The 14696-nt window shown below is 39.4% G+C and overlaps 1 protein-coding gene across 4 annotated transcripts in view; it reads left to right on the top strand.

Annotated features, from left to right (window-relative positions):
* The window catches only part of prkcaa (protein kinase C, alpha, a), a 144155-nt gene that overhangs the window by 82976 nt on the left and 46483 nt on the right, over positions 1-14696 (top strand). For all 4 annotated transcript variants that reach the window (XM_026170432.1, XM_026170434.1, XM_026170433.1 and 1 more), the window contains one exon: positions 2709-2837. In XM_026170432.1, coding sequence (XP_026026217.1) covers positions 2709-2837 — 129 coding nt within the window. The remainder of the gene's footprint in view (positions 1-2708; positions 2838-14696) is intronic.

The following is a 14696-nucleotide window of genomic DNA, read 5'->3' as shown; positions in this document are numbered from 1 at the left end:
TGGGGATCTGTTCCCCTCCTCCTGACTTTGACTCATTAAAATTACACATTGTCTCTCTTCACTGTGCGGCCGTGTTTGCTGCACCTTCATAATAAGCCTCGTATCAAAGCTTTTCTGAGTCTTTATTAATATTTCTTCCTTAGTCTTCCCTTTAATCTTGCATTAGTGGATTAACGTCTGAAAGCCTTAATGAGCTCCTGCATTATCTGCTACATACTCAGAATGGCAGTTATGATTGCTCCAGGGTGTACAAAAATAGAGATGTGGAAATTATATTTTAGCAGATCAGCCACACCTCTAGTCACGCCACTATGTGATTACACATTTTGGTAGTTTTAAGCACTGTTAACACAAGGTTGTTCCAGGGAGGTACAAATAATACAACAGTCCCAAGGAAGAATGTGTCAGCATCACAACTGGTTTTCATTTATTTTCACCTTCTGACCTGATGACGTGATGATGCAACTGTTCCCAATCCATGAAACGACAGCTCAGCTGACTGACACACATGTATAAATATGGGTCATAACCTTGTTAACTGCTCTTCAAAAAAATAATAATTTAACATAACATTGTGTGAAGATGGTATTATTATATTAGCCTACTCCAATGGGACATTAAGGTTGCATGTGTAAAAACAACACTTGTAAAATATGGAATATATATATATATTAGGGGTGCAACGATACACAAAATTCACGGTTCGGTTCGATACTTTGGTGTCACGGTTCGATATTTTTTCGATACAAAATAAAATGTTCATGCCTTTTTAATTTGTCATTTATTAAAATTATAAATATATATTTTAACTCAAAAGTACAGTTTTTAAATTTAACCCTAACCCTTGTGCGTGTTTTTTATTTTGACAGCGAATGCGCACCTGTGGACCACTTATGTGCAGCCCTGGTTATTTAGCTCGTCATATTGCAGCCACAGAAATTATTTTGTCCATGAAACCATAAAGCTGCACTTTCTTTTTGCCTTATAGTCTGATTTGTCATAACTTCTCCGTTTTGTGGTAAGCTTTTCTTTGGCTGTCACTTCTTCACCCCAACCTGTCTTATTTGGCTCAGCAGAACTAAAATATATATCCTGCTGCTTTTACACACGCACTCACATAAGCTCAGCGATTCTCTGTGCGATCAACCTCTCACATGTTTAAGCTTGCTGCGGGAGATTTCACTTGTCATGTTTGCGTAGTAAGCTAACGATTAATAAGACGATGTCAGAGGAATTGGTGCACAAATTATCATCACTCACAGATCAGTGCTGTCGCTCTCTATACACAGTTCACGCGATTGCAAAGTGAAAGCAAAAAACAAGCGCAAATTCAAACGCGACTTCAATATGTCACATATTGACAGTGGCTCACCGATGCCAATGACATAATTACCCAGCTACATTTCCGAAAGAATGCAAAAGCATTGACATATATTTTTCCTTCCTACAATAGCCCGACGGGCAGGGCAGAGAGAGATTTTGGTAGCCCGACTGGAAAAATTTTGCGAGCCCTGTATCTGATTGAGGAATCACTCATCTTTGGAAAAGAGAGTTTATTACAGAGAAATGGCTCTTTCCAAAATAAAAGCTATACTATACGCTTCTTCTGAGCTATATTCTCAGCAGCATATTAAACATATCAGGTCCCCATAAGGAGAATCATCTGCTAACTGCTGTCTAAATGACTCGGGTAAAGTTAGTTGCATGCTTGTTGTTTTTGTCTTTGCACTAGGATGATGTCGGCGTAAATGTGCAGTCATATTCGTTGTGTTCCCACTAGTGCTTTCAGGTTAACCTCGTTAAAATCACCTTAACACCACAACACTGCAAATCTCCGTTAACGAGCTACCCCTGATAGCCCCGTGCATGGGGCTAGACAGCCAACACGTTAATGAGCTAACTGCGCTAACACGCTAGCTCCCACCCATGTAATTGAGCATTGCGTGGCACATCCAACATACTGTTTTACTTTAGTCCATGACGCGCTTACCTTCAGGGTCATACGTCACATGAAAACCAAAATAATTCCAAACGCCAGATCTGAATGAGGGTGGGGGAGGTTCAATTTGCCATGTTGCAAGGAGAGCTTAACTTCTGTCACGCTAGTCAAAGGAGCTTGCAAAGAAAACCTGGACCTGGATGACTGAGAACCTTCACAGACATTCTGTCTCGCTAGCTTGCCCTGAGCTCTTTCTTCTGACTATGCTGTCTGTGTGGAGCGCTCAGTGGATCTGCGCTCCACAGTGCAGCCTAGGCGGAGTAGTCGAACACAGATTCACTGAGCGCTCAACACAGACAGCATCGTCAGAAGGAAAGTTGATAAAATAAATTACAAATGTTGTATTGTTCGATACATATGCGTACCGAACCGAAAGCACTGTATCGAACGGTTCAATATCGATACGAATATCGTTGCACCCCTAATATATATATATATATATATATATATATATATATATATATATATATATATATATATATATATATATATATATATATATTATAAAAGATGGACAGCAAAATGTACAGATAAGTCAAAAAATGTCTTTTGCATCTTTATCTTAAAAAAATATATATACTTTTTTCATGTCAGTCAATTCTGAGAAAGCGCTCATTCTTTTTTCAGTCACCTTTGATTGATTTGAATCAAATGCATAATGTATAAACGTGCTTTTCTCTGATATCTTATATTTCCTCTGTCCCACCAGCCTGCGATATGAATGTCCATAATCAGTGTGTTATGAATGTGCCCAGCCTGTGTGGAACTGATTACACTGAAAGGAGGGGACGTGTTTTTCTCAAGTGTGAGGTCAGCGGAGATAAACTGCAGGTCACAGGTAGGCCTCATAACCCTTCATAGACTCTTAATGAAATGAGCTTATAATGCAGAGGGGATGTACCTGAACCGACAGATTTATACTAATGTGTCACTCCACATCAAATGGGATGAGGGTATAGATGGTTGCAGACGCTATTGCTCTGGTTCAATTGCAAGCGTGGATCAATCTCAACACTTTACCCTTATTGTCAATAATCTCTGATTGCCCACTTTCACACACACACATTCACTGTCTATCCCCGCTGCCATTACCTGAATTGAACCATCCTCATTATTTCTGCCTCAACTCGGCCTGCATCTGACGCACTGTGTCGAACTTCTAGCTACATAACTGGCCTTGAGACTATCGCCTATCAGTATGCCAAAAGCCTGCTCGCTTCTGGGTCATAAATCGATAAAGTTTCTCCTGTTTAACATTCTGCTGTAAGAAACGATTCACAGTTTCGACACATTTGGAAGGCAATCCCAAACCAAATATGTAGTCCTGCAGTGGTGTGTGTGGCCTGCTGCGTAGGCCTTGTGTTGATACTTTATTTAAACAGTCACGACTCGCTCTGCGTTTGCTGGATTTTCTATGTAACTGAATTGTCTCTGCAAAGCAAATTCAAGGCTTGATTTTATTAATTTATGTCCAGTCAGAATTACACACAGACAGGATCTGAGTGTTCTCCTTGTGAACAGGGTCATGGCACTATAATTATATGTCTCACTATTATTCATTTGAAGGCTGCTTTACATGAGCATGTCACTGGCTGTTATTGGTGATGCATCTGGTTTTAAAGAAACATCTGTTAAGCTTATTAACAGATGTGATATATTGTTGATAACATTTCTTTAGTGCAATATATTAAATATTGATGACATGTTCCATAAACCTTCTGAAGGGGAAATTGTTTCTTGCAGCCATTTGTTATGATTATGTTAGCAGGCAAAAAAATAGCAAGGCTATGTGAGAAATATACAGTATTGTGCAAAAGTCTTGACTCTAGCAGCCTGTCAGCATAGAACATAATTTGTTTTCATTTATTTTGTTGAATCTATGAAAAATGCCAAAGACAACACAGTTTGAGAGGCTTGAAACAGTATTACTGCACCAACAAGGTGATTCCCAAAGAGCTATTAGCTGAAAACTTGCCATATCCTGGCATGTTATGGAGTGTGTCTTTAAAAAAAACTGAGGAAACTGGACAAGTGAAGGTTAAAAGTCTTTGTCTGTGTGCTGTTTGTCCCGTCTTACTGCCATCACCCTTCACCGTTCAGCGGCAGATCACCGCCCCTCCCTGAGCCTGGTTCTGCTGGAGATTTCTTCCTGTTAAAAGGGAGTTTTTCCCTCCAGCTATCGCCAAGTGCTTGCTCAAAGCGGGTCGTTTGATTGTTGTAGTTTTCGGTGAATTATTGTAAGATATTTACCTTACAGTATAAAGTGGCTCGTGGCAACTTTTTATGATTTATCTAAATAAAACTGAATGAAAAAAACATTTAAAAAGAAGATGTGTCAGACATAAAGACTCTGAGTATCTGAAAATCATGTTTTTAAGAAATAAGAAAAAGTCCAGAAGACATGACAGGACCTGAGAGATGCATCTGGCTCTTAAGTTGATCCATTTATTGTTGACAGAAGGCTCATCATAAATGGTCTCAGTGGAAGGGTGCCTGCCAAGAAGTCATTCAGACAGGAGAAAAGACTGAGGCATGACAAATGAGGAGCAGCTCAAGATTTTGTCATTTTTAGTGTCACACCAGTTTAGGATAAAGATTCATGTCTCTCAACATCATGCAGTAAGTTGTCTCTACACATAAAAATGTCTCAGGGTTAAGGATGGAAACTTACTAAAATATAGCAAATCCATTATGAATGTCACTTATCAATTCCTTATTGAGAGTCAACACCAACTCTAAGCAGCATATCAAAGACATTAGAGTTATGCAAATTAATTGCATGCTGTGTGGTCAATTGTTTGTGCATGTTGGAGGTATTTCCCTCTTTGTTGTGATCAGTGTTGGGGTTGTTACGCAAAAAAAAAAAAAAAAATCCCTACCGTAATGAGAACACACATATGATCTTTCTCTTAGTATTTAGGTATGAACACAAAGCCAAAAAACAGCAAAATTAAAAACCAGCACAAAGAGACTTAAACGCGATCGGTTCAGTGATTCTACAGCAGAAACATGAACAGGTAGAAATGGAGGTTGTAGCCCGATTTCTGTTGAAGTTCAGGGTCTGACTGCTGGGCTGGGGTCGGCATTCACTTAGCTTTCACATAACTCTGGGCTCTTGGATAGCTTAGCATTAGCATACTGTCTGGTTAGCGTAGCGTTAGCAAGCTTTCTGTGCAAAGAGTCATAGTTTTGTTAGCAGCATAATGCAGCTGTTTCTGCCTTGAAGGCAGTTTACACTTTAGCATTGCACTCTCGTCCGTGTTTGCTATGAAAATAAAAGCACTGATAATATTCATGCTTTAGACTGCGGCTCTATTTTTCTTCACTAACACACGAACTGAAATCAGCTGATTGCAGTGCAAGTGTAAGTGGAATCATAAGCAGGATTAATATGCAAGCAGAGTAACAATTCCAAGGATTGCCATCCCTACTCAGGATGACACATCTTGAGCACAGGATTGTTAAAAAAAAGAAAAAAGGTTTTTGACCTCCTGCGAAATCTATTTCCTACTTTTTCCACCAGCTGGTGTCATTTTGTGTCAGTCTATCTGCGTTTCTCTCTGTGTCTGTGTTTGACAGAGTATATAATAACACAGTATATCCAACCAGACAGATACATAACTGTCTGACTACAGATAATTCACAACCATAAAAGACAGAGTTATTAAACTTTGTATCCAGGTTGTGCAGTAGTGATCAAAATGAATGCTGGGTTTGAGTCTTACTTATGAGTACTGATTAAAGAAAGCTGAAATAAGGGCTCAAAAGGGTTGAAGCCCCTTCCGACTTTAGGCCTCCTGTCCAATTTTTCTCTCTCTTTGCTTTTTAGAGTGATCCTATCACAAGATAATCTCCAGTTTCTATATAATTTATGTGTTTATTTGTCTTTTGCATGACTGGGCTAGCCAATTTCCAAATATAAACAGCATGCAACAAGATGAAGTGTTTTCGTTTATAAATAACAAATCATTTCAGTTTTCAATTGTTGTATTTGCAGACAGCATAAAATAATCCTTTCAGAGCAAATAATGTCTGACCAGCTGCTGTAGCTAAGCTGAGATAATTTCATACGTAATCTGTCAAATGTATTTGCTGTTACATTCACAACTAAATGTGGCACAAAATGAACACTGTTAGATGGTGTTAGATGCTGCCATTTGTGCAGATTCTTCAGTGTTCAGTATGCAGCTGTTCTGGGATGTGTGGTCCTAATTGTGCATTACTGAACAAAACTCTGTTATCAACAGGGACAGTTTGTACCAGCTTAATAATAATGATGCTAAATGTAGAAGAATAAAGGGGAGCAAAAAATAGGTTTTTATACAATTCTGTGCAAAATATAAGACAGCAAAGGAATGGTTAATATTGATTTTCAGCTCTTTATGTAAAAGGTTATAAAAATAGTGGACTGTAGACAGTGAACAGTTGCCCAACTGTGCAGTTTATAATGAAAAAAGAAGAACCCAGCAGTGTGTGTGTCATGTAGGAACCCATTTTGTGTTGTATTTCAAGGCATGCTGTAAATCCCCTGGCTGAAATGATGCATTAGCACATTAGCTAGAACAATAGAGATGGCAGGGAGTTGACAGCAGCCACACATAATCACTGAATTAACTGGCTAAAAGGGGTCAGTGCATTACAAGTCCCTGCTGAACTTCACTGACATTCACTTATCAAATTAACACTAGAAGAAACAGGGTCAGCGTTGGCAGGGAAATGGTGCAAATGTTAGGGAATATGTTTTGAGTGAGGAACAAAATTAATTGGATGGTTATATCTTTTCTGTGCTTATCTAAGTGTTATCTAAGCACAACTGTACTCATTTTTTTGTTTTGCTTTCCTTGGCTAAAAATAGAAAAAGGAGCGGATGGTCATTTATTGGTATATAAATCAATGATTATGATGGATGTGGACTAATTTCATGCAAGATAATGCAAATACCTGGCTCTGACCTTTGGCACTATTAGTAGAATTATTGCAGTTTGTAGTAGTAATACACTTACATGCTGGGTTAAGCGTTGGGATTTTAGGACTGTAATTATTCATTTGGATGCAAAAAAAAAGTGTGACATAAAACATAAAGTACAACTATACCCATGAATAACCAAGATTAGGTTTATTCATTCAAGATCGCTCTGCTTCTTATGCTTCTCGCTCTCCTCCTCGCTTTTGCACATTCAGTCTCATCTGGTTGCCAAATTCAAGAAATGATAATAATATCCTGCTGGCATTTTTGGCCGCAGCTCCTTCAGAAGCATTTTAGTCCAGTATTTCTTTCATTTTTGTTGAAATCTGCACTGCCAGCGTATCTCAAGATAATAAAAGGTGGATTGTTTCGCACATTTTCACATATACTATATCCACTGTGTGTGAAAACGCCTGCTAATTTTAAGCTTACATGCGTTTAAGAGCTCACGAGTGTGCATGTGTCTACATCGGGAACAGGAAACCACGATTATCACCTCTAGCTGCATTTCATTTGACTCTCGGCCTTCTGAGGCACATACGATCAAATTCCTGATGTGGACTCGGTGAGTTCAAATTTGCATGTGATCTCTGGTTAGCGTTAGTGTGTGCATGTGTGTTTGCGTGTAGGTGTATTTCTGTAGAACTGCTGTACCAGCCTGCAGCCCACTCAAGCCAGATTGCATTGCTGATTACATTAGCTGCTGTAGATGCCCCGCAGACAGCCTGCCAAACAGAGTCCTGTTACAGCCAGTCAAAAAGTTTACAGAGAAGGTGTAGCAGACAGCTGGGAACAATAAAGTCCACATCATTTTCACATGCATCATTACACACAGAAATATGAGTGTTTACAGACTGGTGTGTAGGTAGTAGGTAAATCTTCTGAAAGCTTCATAAAACAAATTCCCTACATTGTTGTTAAATGTAAAAAAAAAAAAAGGTTGTAAAGATTTTGGAAAGTACATCTTATAGATAGAAGTTGAGTACATTTTTTCACTTTTTTCTCTCTTTTTCTTTTTCCTGTAGTTGGGAGGGGGTCAGACTCGTTCTATTGTTCTTAATATACACAACATATTTCCCTAGATCCCTTTATTCAAATGAGGGTATTTGGTTAGAGGCCTTTTTTAAAATAGATGCAGCTGTGTGTGTTCACAGTTTTTGCTTTTTCATATACATTTGCCCCACAAATCAGCAGCTTGGTTAAAACTGCTCTCACATGTAAAACATGACTAGAGTTGGAATGGGCAGAATTAGTAGCGTGCGATGGTGCCTTTAAGTGGAGAAGGAAAACTTGATTTCCTGTAAGTGGATAATGATTAGTGTTAGAGTTCTTACACAGTGTGCTGTGATTGAAGAGTTTCTCCAATTTCCTTGAAATTGGCCGGAGCCAAAATGTTCAACAGGAAGTGGCATAGATGCCAAGGGAAGCAGCTGCGCTTTAAGCAGATCAATGAAGTCACACATAAACCTGAGTAATAATAACAATATGAATAATAAGAAGAATAAAATGAGTCATTTCATACCAGCGAGAGGTGTTTGTGCAGTTTGCAGAAACATGCATGAGCTGTTAGAGTGTGTTTTGTCAGTTGGAGCAAAATAGAGAAAGGGATATGGTGAGGAAGACAAAACGAGATCTGTTTCTCTGGTGAAGGACAGAGATAACCCACTAACCTTGTTTTCTGCCTCTTATTCCTGCACATAGCTCTCCTCTGTTAGTTGGCTCTGAGACAACAACAGCCCTCCTGTTTTTTTTATTTTCAGCAACCTTATTGTTCGTTGATTTTCTGCAAATTTTTCCAGAGTTGGAGAAGTCTTTTGGTAGAGAGCCCTTTGCCGTACGTTCATTTTTCTGCTTGTTTACTGTGCACGAATGTAACAAATGAATGGGGTCAAACTCGGTTCAGGCTTAGCAAATTGACTCTGAAGTATCACTTGGGGACGCTTAACCTCATTTCATCCTTCAACAATATGTACTTTTACCCGCTGCGATCATAATAACTCAGTCAGTGACTAAAAATTGGCTTCACTCTTATCATTACATCTATCAATCTAAGCAGTATATAAATACTGAAACTCACAGGAATTCCCTTCATACTTTTGCCAGACTTTAAGATACTCCTACTAGTTGGTGTTTTGTTTGCTCCTAATCTTCTCCTGTTAGTTTGCTACTGATACACATAATACATATATATGTATACATAATGCAGCCCATACATTGTTCAAAACACTGCTCACACTGCAGTAAACAGCTGACACTGAGAGGAGACTCCAGACAGACTGTTGGAGGATGTTCTGCAGAGGCCGACTGTCTCATAACCTGATAGTTATGAATGACATATGAGTAACCTGATTACTGATTACATCCCTGGAAACATTAAATTAATAATACAAATTGCATTCAAGCAGGTGTGTCCTTAGTTTTGGTCTTGTAGGGGTCAGTTAGTCAGTAGATTTAAGAAAAGAATGCCAGTAATGAGCAACAGTACATTAGACATTCTTAGTCTTTCAAATATAAAACCAGATATTTACTCTACAGAGACAGCACAAGCTTAACTCTGGGTAATTATTACATTTCAGTTTGGTTCCCATGTTGACTTACCCAATTCTTCAAACTAGCATCATTCACCACCCCCCCCCAGCTTCCTTTTATCTTTGCTTTAACTTTCCCATTAGACTTTGTGTCTCCTTTCTTCGAATGTGCCTCTGCTAGTTGTTACATTATACCTGCTGTAGGAGTTTACATGTAGGTGCATTGTAGGTGTGTGTAGGTCAGATTGGCAGCGGAGGCTATAGATGTGGGTGGATCAGTGAAGCCAGATTTGACTTGTTGAACCTTGGAGGTGTAGTTACACTTTACAGTAATCGAGAAAAAAAATTCACCCTCGATGTTGTTAACGTCTTCTAGCTGATGGAGCTGCAGTTGCTTTTGCACTTTTCTTTTCCTGTTGCTGCTTTTGTGGTTTTCTCAATCCTGATAATGCTTGCCAAAAATAGACAGCGTGAGGTTCAAATGAGATCCTGACAGTACTGCTAAAATTCATTGGCCCTTCAACCATAAAGGAAAATACAAATTATTTAAGCATGTATGTAGTTTCTGGGTTCATGGTCAAGTTGCCAAGGAGACATGAAGTGACCCAGTGTATGTGTATTAGTGATAGCTTATAGTAATAGTCACTCTGCAGTTTTGTGCACACTGATGGTTTCTAAAAGTTTTCCTGTCACATTTTGGATATTCGTTTGCCAATATATTCTGCACAGTGTTCCACCAGTTTTGTAGTACATCCCCTTTCTTACCTTTTCTTCTCAGTGATCAAACTCAATTAATTAGTAAAATGTCAAAATAAAAGTCCATTCTGGTTAAAGTGTTCATCCTCACCTGTTCATTCGAAATGATTAAACACAAGACTTTACTCTCTGAATCCAAAGAGGCCTTGCTGGAAGGCACAGTTAGGGTCGGATCAAAGCTCTGAGTTCTGGCGGAGGTTACGCCAGAACTGCCCAATGACAAGCTGCATCCACTCTGCAGCATTTTCTCCGAGTAATTTCCATTTCTTTGTACTGTCTGAGTCATTCTGCAGAAAACCCAACGAGTTCTTGCCAAGAGAAAATTTACTTTAAAATCCCGCTATTAAACTTTCCCAGTGAATCAGAGCTAAGATGGAGCAGCTGACAGCACTTGTGATGCTAGCCTTGCCAGCGTTTTTCCACTGCAGGGTGTTGGCCACTGGGCCAGCAGTGTTTCCTGCCTGAAGATTGTACAGTGAGCTCTTTGGCTGTACAGCTATGTCCTTGTAATGAAGATATGCACAATCTGAACAGTACGATGAATATATTATCGTTTGAAACAAACTTCACAGCTCTTTTAGCGCCCATTATGTTTTCAAGTTTTAATAAATGCATTGCATTCGCTGAGATAATATCCTCACTCATCAAAGTAGTAACAAGCACAGGCATTCAAATTTATGTGGCGTGCTTGTGCAAGATTACATTACATTTTTTTCAGGCCACTTTGTAAATACCGGGCTTTCAAGGTACAGAGTTAGACACACTTAAGGGACATTTGCTCAGGGAGGGTTTGCACACAGTGTTTACACTAGGAGGTGAAGAACAAACATGGCTGGCCTAATTTTTAGTCGGGTCATCCTGCTTCAGCCGAAGACAAGGCTCTGTGCGTCTCTGTAGATGGCTTCGCAAAGTAAATAAAGACTTGAAAGACTGTGGCTTACCACAGCATAATATTGGGTTGTTGTCATATCCATGCACACTCTCTTATAATACGCTCTTTATTTGTGAATCATAGCTTTGTAGATCGTGGAGGTAGTGCTGTTCCAGCGGTTCTGGGGGATTAAAAAAAAAACACAGCAACCGAACAGATCAAAAATCAAATTTGGGCCAACACCGTTGTGCCAGATTAAAGCTAAGCTAAACTAGACTAAACTGTCATCACAAACAAATTTAAGTTATTTATTTCAATACTGTAATCAGAGCATTTACAGTAATCACTCAAAATCAGCAAGAAGAGGCAAGTAGAAGCAGCTGTTTACAGTTTGCAGCGGTCTCTCTTCACTTCCCTGCTGTTTCCTGTCTGTCTTTGAATCCTTGCGATGGGGAAAGAATCTAATTAGAGTCAAAAATTTTGTTTACAAGCATGGAAAGTCAGCAGGCTAAGAAACCAAACTCAGTGGCGACTTTTGTCTGTGTTTCTATTGATCTCACTTTTCCCTTTTCGCTAATATTACAGCATACACTAACAGTAATTGCATCCAGTGCATCCAGAGTAGGCACACGTCTTAATAGTGCATTATATGGATATTTTAAAAAATGGGCAGAACTGAAGCTATGGATAACGTAATGATGAATGTATATAACTAAAAAAAATAGTCCTTTTTTTATTGTTTGCATTGTAAGTTTAGTTGTTCTGGCTTCTTAACCTAAAGCTTCGTTTTTCTGAAACAAACAGTTGCTGACAAACAGTCATGAATGGAAATTTGGTTGAAGTTCTGGAGGAGGTTTTCCTGATTGCAGGGAAACCATTGCTTTAAATCATCTTGTGCAGCTTGCTTCTGTCCTATTAATGCATAAATGCACACACAGACTCTCTCCTTCCTTCGGTGTCTCTCCGGACCTCAGAAAACAGCTGAACTTTGTTGCTCTGGGATTTGTGCTGCTAGACTCCCAGGAGTCATGTCATTGGTATTCCCAGTGTGTTTGTCGGTGTCCTGCCTCAACTCCCTCCTCTCAGCATGTGCACACTCCCTCCACACCATTTGAACATATGGCTCTGCTTTTCATCACATCAGTTGTTGCTTGTTTGGTTTTTCTTATCTGGTTTTTGCGCTCTTGGTTTTGTTACGGTCTGTAGAACAGAAATGGACAGAAGTGGTTTTTGAAAGGAAACATGCATATTTGCACACGGATGCAGTTTTCAGCTCACTTGGACTTACACAACAACAACAAAAACTATCACAGCTATTTGGCCCAAGTAGGTCGAGTCTGTTTCATAAGTAGTCATCTAGCGTTTAGTGTGCAGCAAGTTTTCTAACAGTGCAACTGAGAAAATCAATAATGAAATCCAGCTGAGGCAGAGAAAACAGAAGGTGCACTCATCGTATGAGAAAAGAGACAACTAGAAGATGCAAAATCATGCTAAGATTATATAAAATGCAACATTTTACAGATGGAGGCCCATCCAGGGGTGTAAAACAACAAAGGTGTTTATATATTTGATATTTCATTTCAAATGTAGTTTCCCTTCAACTAACAGATTTCTACAACTCAGCAAAAAACTCACTCAGAATTTAAGACTACTCACATATCTGGTTTGTTTTGTGGCACACAGTTGTGCGTGTGTGTGAGCTCTGTGCCTGCAAAGCTCAATTAGACAGTCTAGAATGCCCCCTACTGGTCAGGACTGGAAGTACAGTTTTGCAATGGCTGTCGGGGACTCTTCAGGTACTTGTTCGTATAAGTAGTGTGTAAACCTATAATGTTGTGGACAAAGCAGAGCTAAAATTCAGACACACAGTTTGTCACATATATAAATATTAAATACCCCCCCCCCCCACACACACACACACACACAGTTGGTTGAAATCTGTGGTTAGCATAAAAAACATCTATGCCTGATCAGAGGAGTAGCTAATACAATGATTTATATTTCAACCAAATTACCAAACTATTCAAGCTCGCAAGCATAAGACACCAAGAAGTGTCCCTTTTATATGCTTTACAGAATGTCTTTTGGTCCCAGGTCTTGGCATACATAAGGCCAGAATATGAAATATTCAAAACATGACCTTTACCGTCTAAGGATTGGAAAAAAGTCTGGTGTAGAAGTTCAGCTTGCCGCAGATATTAAATTCAACTTCACTTGAATATTAGATGTGCAATCAGTGCATAACCATTCACTGGACTACAAATGTAGGTTCGCACAGCACTTAAATCGGTCTTATAGAGTTACACTAGCACTTTTCTTCTATTCTGTTTTTGTCATTGTAAAAATAGCCCATGTGAATTCAGGTCTGAGACTACAACCATTTTTATAGCAGTTAGAGCTGCTGCTCTTTTAGGGCTAAAGTGCCCACCAGCTATTATGTCAGGAAGAAGAAGAGATGTATTCATTTCCATTGCATTTTCTTCTGTTCAAGAAATGAAAAGAAATTGAAATAGAGGTTTACCTACAGACTGCAATTCTACTGCAGAGTGCATCTATATTAGAATGCACTCAATAGCAAAGATGTTCTTTGAAGATACTTATTCAACACATCTTGACTGGATTTCTGAGGAAGCCGAAGGTTGCCGGTTTAGGATCGCTCAATATCTTCCCACACTTCAAGTTTCTCCTGGAAACGTCTGACGCTCTTGTGAAGTGTGCTCTATCTCCCAGCATGTTCTACAGCAGCTTGCTCATCACTCATCAAACTTCACACCCCATTATCATCACTCGACGCCCAGATCCTCCACCACAGGTGCTGAGAATACAATACACCATCATTGAAGTGTTATATGCTCTTTTCAAAGATCCTTTTGAGTCTGTTGTGATGTGCACAATGTGGTTTATTCTGTAAAAGTCCAGTGGAAAATTGTGCTGTGTTTTTACCTTCTTCTTGGAGCATCTCGACATTTGCAACAGCTGCTATACTAACCCAACAGTGTCAATCCCTTATTGATTTTATTCATTTATCCCTCCTAATCCTGCCAATCTGTATAACATTCAGAGTTAAAACACCGGGTTTAGCAGTTCTGTCTTGCATTCTTAACACACTGGCTTAGCGCCTTCTTTTCCAGGTCAAAGATCATTTAGCTTTGTCAGCCCACGGTTGCAGTGTGACTGACAAGGCCACATGGGGAGACAGCTCCGATCTCCAGGGTATGAGGTTTAACAAAGCAGGCAGGCATCCATCCCTATCTCTGCGGGGACGCTAGATACATTGTGTGTCGATAAACATACTCTGTGTACATCTGATTGTGTGCAGGGAGGTGTATATTTATGTGAGCATGTGAGTCTGTGTGTGCACTGTACTGCAGCCCAGATCTGGCAGTGCTCCAATGCTCAAAGCTAATGGAGTACTAATGTCTCTGGTGTGCCCTTGTTTACCGAATAGCTAAATACAGAAGGGAGAGAAGAGAACCTTCGCCCACTTAAGCATGACACAGTTCGCAAATTAGAATCACCGTTCTCATAACACTTCCTGCATTTGCTCCCATTATGGCTCGGATCCATAAATAATCC

This window comes from Astatotilapia calliptera, chromosome 6 (genome assembly GCF_900246225.1).
Source record: "Astatotilapia calliptera chromosome 6, fAstCal1.2, whole genome shotgun sequence".
In the NCBI taxonomy this organism is placed as follows: Eukaryota; Metazoa; Chordata; class Actinopteri; order Cichliformes; family Cichlidae; genus Astatotilapia; species Astatotilapia calliptera.
This window is presented reverse-complemented; position numbering and strand designations above follow the sequence as displayed.